Genomic DNA, 17,797 nt, shown 5'->3' with positions numbered 1-17,797 from the left:
CAGGGTAGTGTAAATGTAAATGTTCTCTGGTTACTATAGTTGAAATATTCTTACTTCCTATGTATGTTATCTCTCAGTGGTTCCAGTTTTAAGCTGGTGCCTCAATTAGCAAAGGCTGCAGACCCTCCAGAGAGGGACTTGGATTTGTGAAAAACATCTTACACTGAGAACAATTCAGAAAGCTTTATATTAGTTCAGAGGCAGCTGTGATTCATAGCACGATAAAGATCAACTGACCTTTTAAAGGCAAATATGTCTTGCTGATTACAGAACTAAATGAGCAAAGGTCTAATGAAGATATTATATAACCACCTCTTTCTAAGCCTTGTCTTAGTCTGTAAGAGGTTATTTTGGGCAGGTATAAAATTTATCTTTGAAATTACGTGCTGCAAGTACTTATACATTGTAAAGATACTCTGCTGTCCTCACTACAAATTTGCAGCCACAAATGCAGATTTGTCTGGTTTGCTCTTTCACTGTTCTTAGAAATAATAAAGAAAAAATGCCACATCAAGAGAAATCTGAGTAACATCTGGAAAAGTTAAAAATTGTTGATTAACCTTGTAAGAGTAATGCAGAATTTTTTAACTGTCACAGGAAAAAAGAGTGGTAATTATAAAAGCAATATTCATCTCCCACCATCAGCAGACACAATATTTTCACATTTGCATAGGAGATAGGACTTCTTGCCAGCTGCTTTGACCTGAAGATGGAAGAATGCCAATGACAGAGTTTGATGAGGTCTCACTGATACTACACACCCATAAAAAGTACAAAGTCCTACTTGCATTCACATCTCAGATCTGGTGGAAACAAGCACATTCCTGCATGACTCTGAGGGGCGACAGTGACACAATGTCTAGTAAGAAAGGGCTAATCCAGCCTCATTCTGCCTACTTCATATTCTGAAGTAGTATTTGGAAGTTGGCTGTGTCATGTGCAGCCAAGAACACAATAAAAAATAATATTTTTAAGGAAAAATCAGTAAGAACAAGATTCTGTAGCCTTTTGGTTAAACTCAGGACAGGTATGGGACATTTTCTAAACAAGGCAGACACATTTTGGTTTACACTGACACTTGATGGAAATAACACATGTAATCAGCCTCTGGGTCTTTGGGCTGGTGTCAGCCAGGCCAAGGCATTTGTTTCCTTTGCAGCTGGCAGAGGCAGAACTGAATGATTTCAGGCAAGATCTGAACACCTTGCTTTCAGGGACCTGCAAGACTAAGTGTTATTTCAGCAGAAAAAGGGTGCAGCCCTTGGCTTATGTGTTCTCTATTCACTAAAGTACTACTTAAAGTTCTTTATAAATGAGTTATAAGTTGCTTCCTTAAGACTAGACCCACCTGGCTAGTAGAATGCATAGACTCTTCTATGATACTTCAAGGGGTTTTGGTCAGAGAAGCCTTGTGGAAACAGAGAGGACTCAATATTGTTTACTAACTATTTTTCTTCATTATTATTTGGTTGCCTTCCTTGCCTTCTTTTAATTAAATATCTCCAAACCAATTAATATTAAGAGTACCTCTCCATAAAATAGAAATAATTTTCCTCCCTATGGAGACTGTCACACAGTTTGGCTCTTAATTTGAAAAGAGGATGCTATCAAAATAAGAGAAGAAATGCATTTCTTGGACAAAAAAAGGTAATTACTCTTGTCAGGTCTAAGGATGGACTTGAGACCTCATATTCAAGAAAAAAGGTAAGGCAGAATCATGACTGAGAGGGGCATTTCAGGTTAAGAGAGCAGGCAGTGAGTACCAGCAAGAAAGGCCAGGATGAGATAACACAATAGAAGTGCATTTTTCATTGATTTTCTCTCTGTGCAATTTGAGGTGTTCCTTTCTCAGGTCACTGCCTGACTACAGAGCTTTTCTTTCTTGTGAGCAGTGGAGAATTCTTCTCAGAGGGCTTAGTTGTACATCAGAAAGTGAACAGAATATGAAAAATACTTTCCTTCTTCTCTTTGAGGTTGACCCTTCTTACTTTGTCTGGGATAAAGATGTGCCATATTCTGATGAGGCAATGAATATCTCAGCTCTAGGGTTTTTTCCAATGGGATACACTTGCCAAGATGCCACAGGTGTTGCTAGAACTTTGTACCTGTATGTCATCAATAATTGCCTAGGCTTGGTAATCGTGGGTTGCTGGGTTTGGAAGCAGAATATCTGTTCCACGCAGACCATCAAACACCTCCTGTGAGTGCAGCAGCAGGAGGTGGTGTAAGGTCTGGGGGAAGCCTTGGCCTGATTGACATTGGGAGCCACAGGAGTGTCAGAGGGAGGGATGTTGCCATTTGGAGGACCTAGGTACCTTACCCCTTCCTTACCCTTCTTTTGCCTAAATTTACTCCTTTATAAAAATCTATTGAATAAATAAACTTGTTGCCTAAAATTGTTCCCTTCCCTTTTCATTTTTGGGAATAGTAATCACAAAAAAAGGAAGTTAAATGGCTCAAAGCTTCTGTTGTCGATAAAGTAGATGCCTTCTTCTCTGGGAAGAAATCAGGGCAAATTTGCAAAGGAAGAGAGAAATATATAACACATTCATAAAGTAATTGCAGAAAATTAGAGTATATTCCACTTCAGTATATTTCTTTGTGTACACAGCCAGTTTAGCAGATCAGTTTTGCTTCTCAAAAAGCACAGTGTAAAAATCAATTTTCTTAGAAGAGCAATATTTTTAAGCAACATGTAATTCGCTGGTTTACTATTTGATCTAAATGCCAAAATAAATTAATGCCTTTGATACACTGGAAATAGCAGGCTTCTTCCAATCTTTTAGAGAATACTCAAGCATTCACATATCAAAACTTTCAGCAACCTTTTCTTTAAACATGATGTCTCTATGTCACACTATAAGAAAATGTCAGAAGCTTATGATCTTAACTCTGCCTTTATAAACTCGAGCTGATTTACCTGCATTCTAATTAAATTCTCATTGATATTGGTATGGTTCTAGTTTGAAATGACTTTAAGTGAATTATCTCATACTAAATGTATCATAAAGTAGGTGCTTTTGCTGTGATTTTTACTTGAGATGCCTCTTTGAAATTCAAAAGGAATTTTCCCTTCCCCACCCTTTTAATTATGGGAATTTAATATAACAGAAAACAGGCCATACCTTGAAATAGATTTTAAAACAGACAAGGAGTAGTGAGAGTCTGCTGAGCACAGATCTCAATGCCTTGCTATCCTTAGTATGTCTGAGGGTATTTGCTTTAATTTTAAATTTTAGTGATATTTTATATGGAAATTGAACTGATAATGGATTTCTTTTTCCTGTGTTTAACCTCATGCTCTCTCCAACCTGTGACATCTTGGCTTGGCAGCCCAGTTTTTCCATGGTGCCTATTCCAGAAAATGAGATGCTCATCTCCAAGGAGGTAATCAGTTGACATTTAATGGGTTTAAGCATTTGCATGCTAGCTTTATCTTCTATTTGCATAGCCCATATAAGGTTGACCAGTAAAAATGTGCTGAGCTTCCAAACCTGCTCTTTTTTCCAGAGCAGACTACATAAACATTAATTGTTCTTAATGATCAATGAAGGAAAAAACCCAGAGTTGTTTTGCCAACTGGTGCTCATGTGAATTTGAAATAACAGTAACATTTATACTCCAGGTTCCTGATATGTGCTGTTGGGATGTTAGCAAGTGGGAATGGTTAAATTATGCAGCCATATTTAAATAACACATTCCACAATTTTCAGTCACTAATATAGCTTCTGTTTTAAATACCAGGTACTACAGCTATCAGAAGCACTTAGGATAGTTATTAAGAATTTCATAAAAGACAGTCAAGAAAACATAAAATTTAATTCAAGTATCAAAATTCAGTGCCAGTTAGTTTTTTTTTTTTACTTTGAAGAAGAATAAAAAACTTTTCTTGAAGTCTAAATTCAGTTGCCAATTTCCTACTACATTTATGTGTCTAAACTGTAGGACCATAGTGGTTACCACTGTAGACAACTCATTCAGTGAGAGAAGATGCAATCTATTATTCATTATCAATTTTCTCTTGAGACAGAGCATATAGAAAATAAAAAAGGCCCAGCTGGCACTGGCAAGTCCTTTTTTCCAACAAGATCATGAGCATGAAGATGAATTATAGCCTCAGTGTCGGAATAGACATATGTAATTCAATTAACTATCACGCTCTTTATCTGGCTTTGGAATGTAATAGAACACCACTCATACGGGACATTTTCAATACTATTTTGGAAATTCACCCATGAAAGCATAATTTAGTACCAATAATAGCAGTATGAGAATGTTTATGACACAAGAATGATTTCTTTACTGCCAAGACCTCTTTTACCAGGTGCATTCTCACAATTATTTCACTAGTTTTTTAATGAATGTAAAAATACAGATATGAATGGTATTTGCATATTTAGAAACAGTTTTTTAAAAAATTTATTATTTTAAAATTAGTTCTAGTTTGTCTGAAAGCAGCCACATGATAATTTACATATATGAAATGCATGTTTGCCAGTCATTTCTACCAAATGAGTAACTTCCTTTTACTTTTGAAAAATACTGTGGGAGTTTTGGGGTCAAGCTCTTCACATTTTGGAAGTGGAGGATTTGCCTGAATTCTGAGTTTGTTGACAACATATCAATATATCCTCACAGTTTATCTCAGTTTCCACTGGAAAAAAGATAAAAATGAAAAGAGGTTGATATCTCAGTGCTTGGGTGGATCAACAGACTGCAGTTCTGCACCAGGAGTACCTAGGCATGACCGTAGCCTCTATTTTCTTGTGCATCCCTGGCCTCTCTGCACAGGGTGTCAGGGACTTGGAGCTGTTTCATATCTCTTTTTGTTTGAATCTCCATCACAGCCCTCCAAATCTCCTCCTTTGTTCCTTGCCTTTGACATTTCTGCTTGTTTTTACACCATCAATCTCCTTTCCTCTGCCTCCCAGGAGCCACTTCTTGATTCTCTCAAAAGCAGGTGTTACAGTGTCTGCTATTCAAAGAAAAACCCAAAATGCCCTCACAAGGTGAAGTTAGACTAAGAAAACCTTTCAGATCTTCTCAGTTAGGCTGGGTTTTTTTTCCATCTCAGCTGTAAAGTTTTGGAAATATTATTGAAGTAATGGTATATCATTAGAAGGCAGTGAGAAGGACTAAATAGTTCTGAGGATAAATTTGGTTTTGAGATTAAGCAGATTTGCAGTACACCAGGAACTCTAAAAAGGGTATATATGCACATACATGTATAAATGTGTATGTGTGTGTGTGTGTGTATATTTGCAGCCTCTGATGATGTAGATGATTTTCCTGTATTTGAAAACAGAGGGAAGCAAAAAGCTAGATCCTTGTGTCTCATCCTTCTACTTTACAATTTGCACACTGAGGAAGAATTTTGCAAATCTAATGGAAAGACTGATACTTTCAAAGAGAATTCTTTAAGAGACAAGACACATAATTCAACTATTAAGATTATTAAGATCATTATTAAGATCCATTCAGAAAGTGAAGGATCTTGTACTGACATAGTAAAGTCAGACACAAAAAAAGTGCAAAATTTCTTTGGTTAGAGGCCAGCTTGGTCTGTTCCAAGGCAGGTAAAATATATTAAAACTGTCCTCTAAAAGTTCCCTTATATTTTAAACAAGCACTTTGAACAGAATTTCTATTTACATTTTCAACAAAAGCTTAAATGTAGTAAAACAATGGGACAATTTGTACCATGATCTGTAGAACAACTATATCTGATGAAACTGTGGTTGCATTTATAAGGACCAAAGACGATTGATGGGAAAGAAGATTTACAAGTGCTGTTATCAGTACACTTAGTATGTCCTTTGATTAACATCTTATTGGATGACTTATAATAATGTTAGCTAGAGGCAAATAATTAGCTTTATAGTTGAAAAAAAAGTGTCAGATATCATTTTGTACAGCTGAGCAAGCTGACTGCTGGTTCCCTGGGGCGTGTCACTAATGAGTATTTTGCCACTGTGACTATGCAAGTGGACTCCAGTCCATGCAGAAATATCAGAAGAATTGTGTCAGGCTCACCACAAGCTGCTTGGGAAGTAACATCAAGAGATGACATATTTACTGTTTTCGCTATTACAAATCAAAGAAGGCCTTTTTCATAGAACTGTTCAACTCGTAAAAAGCAAATGATCCAGTATTTTCCCAAATTTTTAATCACAGTTTTAGAAGGAGGAGGTGACCAGGGCACATCAGGCTGGCCATGTGAAGGCTGAGCAATCTCTTTGTCACTTTAATGGGTGTCAGAGAAGACATAAATGCATCTAGAGATGACCCCCATTTTTCATTCTCAGTCAAGAAGAACTGAGCAAAGGCATCTGTTTCCCTTGAGATCTGTTGCTTGAAATGGAAGAATTCAGCATTGATACTCAGAAGGAAATCAACATTTATGCTGTCTTGGAGACAGACAGGACAGCAACACAGAATTAGGTGCAGCTCAAGTTATGTGGGACAGCCCTCTTAGCTGACCTGAGAGTAGTGGCTTCTTGGAGATAAGTTGTTGTCAAGCTATGTCTGAAAAACGAACATATTTTCACCACTTTCTGTTTTATGTGGTTGGGTTTTCAGAATTGTATGTTATAATGCTTTCCCTTTCTAGTGCATTAAAAAATGCAAGGAAGGTCTTGGTTGATGATTTTTAAAATCCCAACATCTTTCAGGCACCTGTGTTGTTCCTTTTTATTTGGGAACCTATCTTGACTCTAAGAACAGTTTATACTGAATTCCTACCTTATGAGTTTCGTAACCTACAAATCCTCATCCTAATTTAATATGTCTTCTTTTTTTTTATCAGTGAATTCTGTTTGGATGATGAACTGATTAGGAAAAAAAATCTGCCAAGTCATAAATCCAATATTACTCTTACTGCTATCATAAGACCCTTAGATCATTCTCCTATATTATCTAAATTATTATCTACTCTCTTTATCTAAAATTTATATAGGCTCATACTTAACTTTTCCTGCAATGTTCCTCCTTCAGAATGAGAAAGTAAGTGTGATTTGTGCACTTCCAAAAGAACCCAAATGGATGGACAGATGCTCTGTGAAATGTAAACACCTCTAGGAAGGAGTGAGAGAGGAAATGAGGGAAATGTGCTGCTAGTTTCTCCTTAGTAATTTGTATTGTTTTCCTCAAAGCAAAGTATTCACTGGAAATAATAATAATAAACAAACAAATAAAATGGAGGTACCTTCTATTCAGAAGAATAGCATTTGTGTAATTTTAGCATCATTCTGTTACGGCATGCACCAAGTAAGACCTGTGACTTCCCTGTGAAAGTAAGAAAATAAATAAGTGATATTCTCCTCCTTGTGAAATCCTTCTCTACTACCAGTGCATTTTAAATGGAGGAGGTGTGAAGGATACTCTTTGAAACATAGCCAAGTAATATGCCAATAATTTCTGTCTTCCTTTCAAGAAAAGCTAGTGCTTGCCCATGCTATGATGTGTGAATGGTGTTATAATCAGTCTCAGAATTTTACTGAGTCAGGACCTTTAGAGTGAATGTTGGGCATATGTACCTGTATAAAGTAAAAGTATGTCCTCATTACCCTTATTCATCTATGATTTACAAAATCCCAAGTCTACAATTACAATTACTAATAAATGACTAATTATAGCTACCAATACAATTACTTCAAGTCCATGTAATCTTTTGCTGAAGTTGAGTAATTACTCAGTTTTATCTGTTTGTTTTGTTCATGAAAGATCTGCAATAGTTACTTGAGAAATCAATAGCATTTCTAAAGTCAACATTGTCCTAAGGATAAACATTTATAAAAAGACCCCACAAGAGAAAGTTGATTCTATTGACTTTGGTGGCGACAGGATTTTACCAACTGTCTTCTGTGCAAAGTAACAAAAGTTCTTGAAATTTGAAATTCTATGAAAATGTCAATATGGTCCAAAGTTTTGTTTTGCATTGCTCTTGGTCATTATTTACTGAAGGAGTGTTCCTGCTCTGAAGTAAACAATAGTATTAATCATTGATAGAGTCTACCTATAAGAGGAAAATGTAGCCATTTTATGAAAGTGTCCTTGTACTACAGAATTTATGTAAAGGGTTTTACTGTAAACAAAAGCTCCAACCTAAATGACATTATCATGGCAAAGTGATGTTCTTTCAGTTAAACACTCTCCTCAGTGGACCCTGAATTATTCTGTAATGATTCAGCTCTTGCTTACTGCTCAATACCTTTTCAACTTGTAAGGAAGATTCCAGCTTGTCAAAGCAAGGACCTAACAGAAGCAGAGGGAGCCCCACTGGAAACACTCCCACTCACAGGTCAACTTTATGAGAGAACCTACTTTTTCCATTTGGCAGATGAGATAGATCTTTCCAGACATGTTGCAGAAAAAGAAGAGTTGCTGCTTGTGCCTTCCTAGGAGACATAACCATGGGCTCTTCACGTGTCACATCACAGATGTACTATTCACTTTTTGCTTTGCATCTTGCACATGTTTGCAGCCTTGTTCCTCAGGCAGTGGAGCTGGTGTAGACTGGTATGGCAGAACATTGCCGCCCCTTCCTCTCTGAAGTAGGGGTCTCACTGCCCTTGATTTATTTTGACCGAGCTAAGGAGTGCAACCCTAAGCTCTCTCCATAGACTTATAGCAGTTCATTTAGCTAAAAATGTAATGACCCTGAAAATGAATATTAAATGTATGAATAAATACTGTTTTTACTGAAGGAATGGGATTTTCAGGTGTTAGTGGTGACAAATTCTTTAACCTCTAAATTGGATGGGCCACTGAAACAGTTAACTGTTGCCTTCTGACATTTATAAATAGAAAGGCAGGTCCAAACAATGCACACTCCTAAAATATCAAATAAAAACTTAAAACATCAGCAGAAAACCTTTCTAGTTACTTTATACTTGAACAGTGCTTTAATTTTTTTTCTTGAAAATTTTGTATGTTCAACAGGAAATTTATATTCCAACAGGTATTTGGGCAATATTTTAGTCAGTTTCAACTATATCTTCTTGTTTTAAGTAAAAAATTTCAATTATAGCCTACTGACTTGAAAGGTCATATTAGATCACCATGCTGTAACAAGGAGAAAACATTTCATGCATTTATAGAATTTTATTTGTATGGGGATTGCATAAAAATATTTACTGTTAGTATATTAGCTTTATAAATTTACATTTAAAGGTCTGAAAGGGTAGTAATATAAGAATGATAGAGAAAGTTTGAAATATCAGTATGTGATTCAAACTGCAATTGGAATCTAATTCCACCTGGCATTAAGAAACAGCTGTTGTTTCTGGTCCCCTTCAAGGAATGGCAGGAGTTCTGAGAAGCAGTTTTAGAGGAAAAGAACTTGCCTTGAGTAGCTAGACAGAACATAATTGTAGGCTGAAGAAGTTTTTTTTTTAAATTATTCCATACTTAGGTAAGGCATAAGTAATTAGAATCATAGAATCAGATTTAAATTAGCTATAGCGTTTGACCACTCCTGTGATATAAAATATGTTTCTTTATGGCTAATTAAAATTTCCCCCATTGCTGCCTTGTTTTCTTTCACCATGAAAATCTGGGCTGTCATTAAACCTTTCTTGAATGGCTGGAAAGGCAAAAAAAATACCCCATGGTCTACTCTTTAGGTTAATTAAGTGCTAACTGTAGCCGCCCCTCATCTGTCACATATCTTTCCCAGAAATCCACAAACACTTGTAACTATCCTGATACAACCCAGAGAAGTGTTGTATAACATTTACAACTGTTCCTGCATTTGCAGTTTTTATTTTTGTCTTCACTTTGTTTTCACTTTTTATTTTCATTTTTCTATAGGTTTCAAATGAAAGAGGTTCTGTTTAGATATGATGGTGAGTATTATTATTTTTAAAAATATGATTACAATCAAAATTAGAATATGTAGCTACTTCGGTGTCTCTTTATCAAATTTTTATACTTTTATTTGAAAAGATGATAGGATGCTTTAGGTACATGATTCAGTGTTTGGACAATAAGATGACTACATTTGGTGAATGATTTTCTATGAATTATTACCAATGCAAAATAATTCCAATTTTTAGCATGACGGAATAAAGTCACAATAGAATTAATTTTAAGTGGGATTCAATCAAATGGTTGTAAGAAATTGAGGTATACCCTGGAACTAGATTGTGAAAGGATGTCAGGGAAATAAGATAAATTTTTTTCTATTTGAGCACATAACCACATACTGCCATTAAATGAATGGTTTGCTAGAGTTAAATACATTGCAAATAATGTACTATGCTTTAGAGCTGACTTAGCAAGAGAGACCAGAAAATAGGTGATTCTGAAAAGTTCAGTGCCTTTTATTCCCTCTTTCCTTGTTTCAGTCTTCACAAAAAAACAAACAAACAAACAAACAAAAAAAAACCAAAAAGAGATTAATTATGAATAAAATTTTATTTCTATTATTATTAAGAATTTGTGAGTAGGATCATGAAGAGAAATGGAAAATGACACCTGAAGGAATACTGAGGTAAATTGGAGTATTCATGATGGAACAGCCTAATGAAATTTACCCTTAAAATACTTAACCTACGTAATTTCTCAAACACTAGTGACTAGCAGGATGAGTAAGTTTCCAGAAAACTGGAGAAAGGTAAACACAATGTTCTATCTAAGCAAAAGAGGAAAGGAAAATCTGAGGAATCACAGAAAATTCAGTCCTAATGGCATTTCCAAGACACTGGAACAGAGTATTAAACAACACATTTGTGGGCATCTAGAGAATGGTAAGAAGATAAGATTATTTGCACAGGGACGCGTCAGAAACAAGTCCTATCAAGTTGATCTCATTTCCTTCTGTGACAGCAAGGCAGATACAAGGACGTGTTTTATACAGTGTATCTTCAATGTAGTCTCACATGACATCCCTAAGCAAGCAAAGTAAATTAAATTCACATAAGGTAGATAGGTACTTGATTGGAAAGCAGGACTCTCAGAAGGGTTATTTGCTGCCTGAGAGGGAGAACATCTCAGTGACTTCCAGAATGTTGTCTTCTAGCTCTAGCACTATAAAGCTTTGCTATTAACTACTTTCTCAATTACATGAACAGTAGGCTTACCAAATTTACAGATAATGCCCAATTGGGGGTATCTGCAAGCAACATGGAAGCCAGGATTTTAATTCAGAAAAATTCACTTATATTAAAGGAATGGCTTGAAATAAATATGATACAATTGACTGAAGAAAAATACTAAGAAATGTGATGTGTACAGACAGAAAAAGAATGACAATAATACTGCAGGTTAGAACCTGAGGATTATAGGGGAGGAAAAACTGAGTCTGAGTAGAAGAAGTGATGCTTTCAGGGAGATGTTGAAAGGAATGTTTATAATATGATGAAGATAATTACTCTTTTTATCACTATTAGTGCAAAATCAGTGGCATAAGATGTGGGAAACAAATGGGAGATTTAGAAAAGATGTAAAGGCTTCAGCATTTTCACACAGAAGATAAGGACATAAAAAAAAAGGACAGAGTAGAGGCACAGCAGTTTCTCTCTTCATAATGGAGTATTATAAAGGGATATTAGTCACTTTTTCATCTTTCCTATGAGTAGGAGAAAAAGAGATGAGTCTAAATTTCAGGGAGAGAGATTTAGTTTGAATTTGAACAATTACAGCTCTGTGAAAATTTAAGTCGCAAAAGCAGTTTGCCTCAGGCTGCTGCAAAGACAGGCAAGCTTCTCACGAGATAAATCTGATCTGCCAGCTCTCTCTTCTCCCACAACTATAGGACAAAGGTGGAGTCTGAATATATCTTTTAGGTTGTTTGTTTTTTTTTTTTTCCTGTGAAACTATGAATTCGATTTGTTAGCCAGATCATCAGGTTGTATAAATTAGGAAAACTAAGTGACCTCAGTGTGTGTTATACATCTTACTAATCTGTATTTTTGACAAATTGTGTTCATACGAAAATTCTTCTTTTGCAGCCCCAAATTAGGATCAAGAGCAAAAACTGAATTTGAAGCCTCTTTCTATATTAAGAAGGAATCCACAGCACTGGTCTTATTTGAAGCACCATTAAAAAAAATTGCTTATGGTATGCTAGTTGCAAGGCAGCAATAACAACGAAATATTCTTTCAAGAAATAATCTTATGTACTAGCATAATTAACCCCAGAGATACACACACACATGAATATGCCATTTCTTGAAGTGCTTGCTGATTTAAGAGATGCCCAATATAACACAGCATATTTTCTTTAGAAATAATATAAATGTTGAAATTAAATAAAGCTGTATTTTTGATGCAAAATGTTTTTTGTGATTCTTGTTTTTACTCCTGTAAATCTGGCTCCATTGAGACAGAATATCCATCCTGAACTAGGTAAAGTGTCTAGGAGAGGTAAAGGGTCTGTGGAGCTAAAGCTGAAGGAGAGGCCGCGTTCCAGAGACAGCGAGGAGACAGAGAAAGAAAAACAGAAAAACCACGAGGTCAATCTGCCCCCGACCTAGGAATTCCTCCGATAAAGAAGAATTAGTGCTAAGTGTCATGCAAGATGAATATGTATGAACTTATTGTGAAACTGTATGCATATGCATTTGGAAGGGGGATAAAAGGAGGTCTGAAATCTTCAGGGTACGCATGCCCTTTTGGGAGTCTTGCGTCCGGCGCGCGTCGTAATAAAGCATACCGGGCTTTACAACTTTTACAAGTTGTGAGGTTTCTTCTTTCTCCGCAAAACATTTTGGCGAGCCAGGCAGGAGTTCTCTGTCCCGCGGGGCAGGGGGATAGACGGACCTCCAAGGCGCCCCAGGATTTTTTCCTGGTGGGCTCCGCTTGTCTCAACTTGCCACCTGCGAGGACAGACAACGACCCGCTGGCCTGCGGAAGAGAATACGGTATGTATGGGGCCCCAGGGGGGAAGAACAAGGAAAGAACAAGGGAATTAACGACCCAGAGACGTCTGGGATCAGCCGATAGAGCGGCTGTATTAGAGACGGGGTTCGTTCCATCGTCCTGATAGAGCAGACTGCCAGCGGCTCCGGGTAAGCTAGCTGCAGCTGATAGAGCGGCTGTATTAGAGACGGGGTTCGTCGCCTCGTCGTCCTGATAGAGCAGGACTGCCAGCGGCTCCGGGAGTAAGCCGGGTGAACCCGTGTATGCGTGTATTAGAATTCAGATTCTGATAGGGCAGAGCTGAATTCGCGTATGTTTCTTCTGTTTGTGCGTGTGTGAGTGGTGTCCGGACACTGTGTTGCTGTATGGTTAATGTGTGTGGCCAGTGCACTGTGTTTGTGATTGTGCAGGTGATATGTGTACGGTGTATAAAAGAGAGTAAATCTACAGTGCCCTACAGTGCGGGGATGGGTCAGTACTCCCCGTGTTTGAAGCAGCCGAGTGAGGCCAGAGGCGCCGGCTGCAGCAGGCTGCGGGGGCAGGGAGAAAAGTGCCCGCGGAGAAGTGAGTGGAGGAATGTCAGTGATGGTATTTATCGTGTTTGAATGTAGTGATTTGTGTAGATTTGGTACATTTTAACCGTGAGTATGAGCTCAGAGAGTTCCTTTGCCTTGGATGTTTGGACTTGATCTCTAGACTGTGTGCTGTTATTTTGATTGTGTCCAGGAAAATTGATTTGAGTAAATGCCGAATTATGGTGTGCTGTGTTGTGTTGAGAAAAGTGAGCACTTTGAGAAATAAGCCCTTTCCAGTGATTTTGTGTGGTGATTTTTTTTCCGCTGCATTGTGGTAATTTGATTCTCAGATTGTATAGTGGTGTTTGTGGAGATTTTAAGATTTTGTTGCAACAAGAGTAGCATTTACATAGGAGAACTATAGTACGGTGATTTATGTTTAACTTCGATAAAGCGAGTTAAAGGAATTCCAAGAATTCTCCCCTCATAGTAATTCAAGCCATGGCTCTAGTGAATTTGAGATAAGGGGAGGGGGGGGAGTGAGTGCGTGTGTCTGTGTCTGCAGGTATATCAGAGTTTTGGCTGTGACTAGCACAGCCCTTTTGCAAAGCAGCAAAACAAGTGTAAGTAGACACAGTGCCTTAATTAGATTGTGCAAGAAGAGAACTAGAAAAGACTGATATTTGTAAAACAGAGTTTATATAGAAGAGGTGAATGAGATGAATTAGTTAATGAGACTTATGAGATTTATGAGACTTCAGTTGGTACTGCAGTAAGTCTTTACTGGAAACAATCTGCTGTAGGATTTAAAGTTCTCTGTAACAAACAGAATAGCCTCCCTTTGTGAGCAATTTCGGGAGCCTTTGGTACATCAAGAGGCTAGCAGGCTGTGTGAGGTGACAGTGGCTGCGCCCTGGGCACAGGGACAGCTCTGGCTGCCCTGTCTCCCCAGGGAACACGGGAATGGCCTGTGGGCAAAAGCTGGATGTGCAGGTATTATTGCAGTGCGGTGTTTATGAGAAACACTGGTATTGCTGTTTTGCTGTTCCAATAAGTGTCAGGGTACACGCCCCGAGTGTAAATTAAAAGTTTCTGGTCAAGCGGATTCAGAACCTAAGGTCTTAGAGCTTGTGTGTAGGAATCACATCTGATACCTGCCACCTGGAGCTGTGTGTATAGGAGGAAAACTGAGAAACTACTGTGAAAGTCTGTAAAAAAGTTTGAATAGAAGCAGGATAAGGCAAGGAGAAATAAATAATAAGAACTGACCAGAGCAAACAGGTTCCTAAATTAGCCCCTTTTGGGAGGGCTCATTGGGAAGGGGTTGCCAGTAAGAGCAGCTCAGAAATAAAAAGATTTATAGTGCTTCATTGCTGTTAGTACTGTTTTATAACAGGAAGATAAATGGGATAGTTTTTGTATGCTGAAATGTCTTTTGTTTTAAGAAATCACCCAGAATGACAAAGAGACTGTGAGATCAGACTGCTCTCTGGTCTTGGCCCCTGAAAAGGAAAACAAGGCAAAGAGAAAGCAAATCAAACATGTTGTTCAGCATGCAGCATAAGATAGCAACGTATGAAATCAGGCAAAGATTATCACGCTGAAATGCGAAGCAATCACAGTTCGCAAAATGAGTACATATGATTTGTAAAGGCTTCCTCCCAAGGTAAGGGAGGAGGGGTAAAAGTAACCTTCCCAAAAGGAAGAATTTTTGTCAGCACAAGGGTCATGTGTTCAGTTTTAAATAAAGCTTTAGTACCTGTGGAGAATGTTTATGTTGTAGTGTGGGGAATGAACAACTGGCCAGTCTGAAAAGGCATACTTTTGCAAACCTTTAAAGTAACATGTGTACTATGTGTACCTAAAAGCTTTTGTACAATTCGCTCAATTTGCTAAACATTCTCAAATGAGAAAAGTTACTCTGGAGGCAAATAATATAAAGATGTTAGGCTTAATATTAACAGACACTGAAATTAAGAAAGACATTAGTAAGGAGATATTAGAATAAGTAAATAAGTGTTTTCAAGGGTATGGCCTCTGCTGCACCAGGAGAGTGAAAGATGCTCCCCCATGGGATGCTCCCCATCAAGCTTAATGAAAGAACACAACCAGTGAGAACTGAGTAGTACCCTCAAAAGGAAGGTAAGGAAGGAATCAGTCCAATAACTGGTAGTACTGGATTAAGGGCTGTCAATAAGATAACACAGAATTTGTACCCTGTGGTAGCAAATCCATAGACCTTACTAACTTGTTTAACACCTGAGCTAACCTGGTTCACTGTTTTAGGTCTAAGAGATGCCTTCTTTTGCCTCCCTATCCATGAAGCCAGCCAGAACATTTTTGCATTCAAACACAAGCTCACACAGTCCATGTGCCTGAAGGCTTCAAAATTCTCCACTCCGATTGGAGAACAGCTTGCAAGGACCCAGAGTCCCGGGAAGCTCCACAAGAGGAAAGGAGGCTGTTGCAGTACATAGATGGTCTTCTAGTAGCCACTCGGACGAGGAAGCAAGAGAAGCCTGGACGGTAAGCCTTTTGAATTTCCTAGGACTCCAAGACGCAGAGTCTCAAAGAAAAAAGGCACAGGTAGTGAAACAGAAGGTAATCTACCTGGAGTAAGAAGTGAGTGCTGAGCAGCAGACTTTAAGGCAGGGAAGCCCTATGCCAAACCCTGAACCCCAGACAACGAAAGAACTCCAAACCTTCTTAGGCATGGCAGTGTAGTGCCAGCTGTGGTTCATAATTGTGGACTGTTCTCCAGACCCCTCTATGCTCTTATTGCCAATGGGAACTGAGATCTCCAGTGGACAAGAGACACCACACGGGCCTTTCGCCAGCTAGAGAGTCCCCTCATGTCGGCTCCAGCTTTGAAACTTCCAGATGTAAGTAAAGCATTCTTTCTATTTTCCATGCAAGGAATTGCTCTGGGAATATTGGCTCAGGACTTGGGTCCATACCGGGGGGCAGTTGCTTACCTCTCTAAGCAACTAGATGCAACAGCCAAAGGATAGCCAGGTTGCCTCAGAGCTGTAGCAGCAGTTGTGCTGAACATTCAAGAGGCACACAAGTTTATCCTGGGACAAAAATGACTGTGCTAGTGTCCCACACAGTGTCTGCAGTACTGGAAGTAAAGGGTGGCCACTGGCTTTTCACCAGAGAGGTTTCTGAAATACCAGGCCATCATGGTAGAGCAAGATGATGGAGAGATAGTGGTGACTAATATTGTCAACCCAGCTTCTTTTCTCAGTGGAATCAAGGAGAAGCAGTACACCATGATTGCCTAGAGACCACTGAAGCTACCTACTCCAGCCGCCCAGACTTAAAGGACACTCCTCCGGACGATGCAGAGACCTGGTTCACTGACAAGAAAGCGACATTGCAAAGTTCACAGTGACTACCTGCAGAGAGGTAATAGAGTGTGGACCCTTACCAACAGGTACCTCTGCACAGGATGCTGAGATAAATGCATGGACCCATGCCTTAGAAACAGCAAAAGGCATTCAGAGTTGTGCATGCACAGGGAGCCATCTGGAAGGAGAGGGGACTGCTGACCTCACAGGAAAAGAAGAGACAATCCAGCTGCTGGAAGCAGTTCGGCTACCTGAAAAAGCATATTAAGGCACACCAACAGTGAGCTTAAAATTGGAGGAAAGAAATGAGCTGGCGGATGGAGAGGCAAAGAAAGCAGCAAAGGGTGAGGTACAGATTTTCCTCGAAGGTAAGCCATAATACAATAATACTAATCAAAAGAGACGTACAACTGCAAGGGGTGGGCTACCATTGAAAGAGAGCTAGTAATCCCTCCCATTTCGTGGTTACTAGTGAAGGAAGGGCACTAGAAAACACACTAGGGCCTAATTACTTAAAGCCTTTTATAGAGTGTGGCTCCTTTCTCAAAATGACCGAGGCTGCGAGTGATACAGAGTGCACTGGAATGAAGTGTTGACTTTGAAGTAGTAATTCCCACAGGCTTTCTAGAACACACATCTGATTGAAAGGACTGTTGTATCATTGTCAGGAATCTATATGCCACTATCACTCAGGTGAGCTGATAATGTGATCCTTGCCTCCAGACTAACCTCAAAATACCCCGGCCAAAACTTGGTCAGACTGGGAGAGGCCATGGGCCTGTATAGCAGTGGCAAATCAACTTTTCAGAACTCCCAAGGAAAGGGGGTATCAGTATTTACTGGTATTAATAGATACATTTTCAGGGTGGCCAGAAACATTCCCCACCAGAACTGTCAAAGCTCAAGAGGTGACCAGATCATTTTTACAAGAGATAATACCACGCTTCAGAGTTCCAGCCACAATATCCTCAGATAAAGAATCACCTTTCATTTCCAAAATAGTGCAACAGATTAGTAGCCATCTGGGCATAGATTAAGAACTTCACACCCCATACTGCCCCCAATCAAGCG

General features: G+C 38.6%; 1 protein-coding gene across 1 annotated transcript in view; it reads left to right on the top strand.

The window, feature by feature from the left end:
• The window catches only part of MLIP (muscular LMNA interacting protein), a 99,017-nt gene extending 86,849 nt beyond the window's left edge, over positions 1 to 12,168 (top strand). The window contains exons 12-14 of the mRNA XM_064710121.1: positions 3,334 to 3,387; positions 9,811 to 9,845; positions 11,952 to 12,168. Coding sequence (XP_064566191.1) covers positions 3,334 to 3,387; positions 9,811 to 9,837 — 81 coding nt within the window. The 3' untranslated portion in view covers positions 9,838 to 9,845; positions 11,952 to 12,168. The remainder of the gene's footprint in view (positions 1 to 3,333; positions 3,388 to 9,810; positions 9,846 to 11,951) is intronic.
• The last annotated feature ends 5,629 nt before the right edge of the window (positions 12,169 to 17,797 follow it).

Source organism: Zonotrichia leucophrys, chromosome 3 (assembly GCF_028769735.1).
Source record: "Zonotrichia leucophrys gambelii isolate GWCS_2022_RI chromosome 3, RI_Zleu_2.0, whole genome shotgun sequence".
NCBI lineage: Eukaryota > Metazoa > Chordata > Aves > Passeriformes > Passerellidae > Zonotrichia > Zonotrichia leucophrys.
This window is presented reverse-complemented; position numbering and strand designations above follow the sequence as displayed.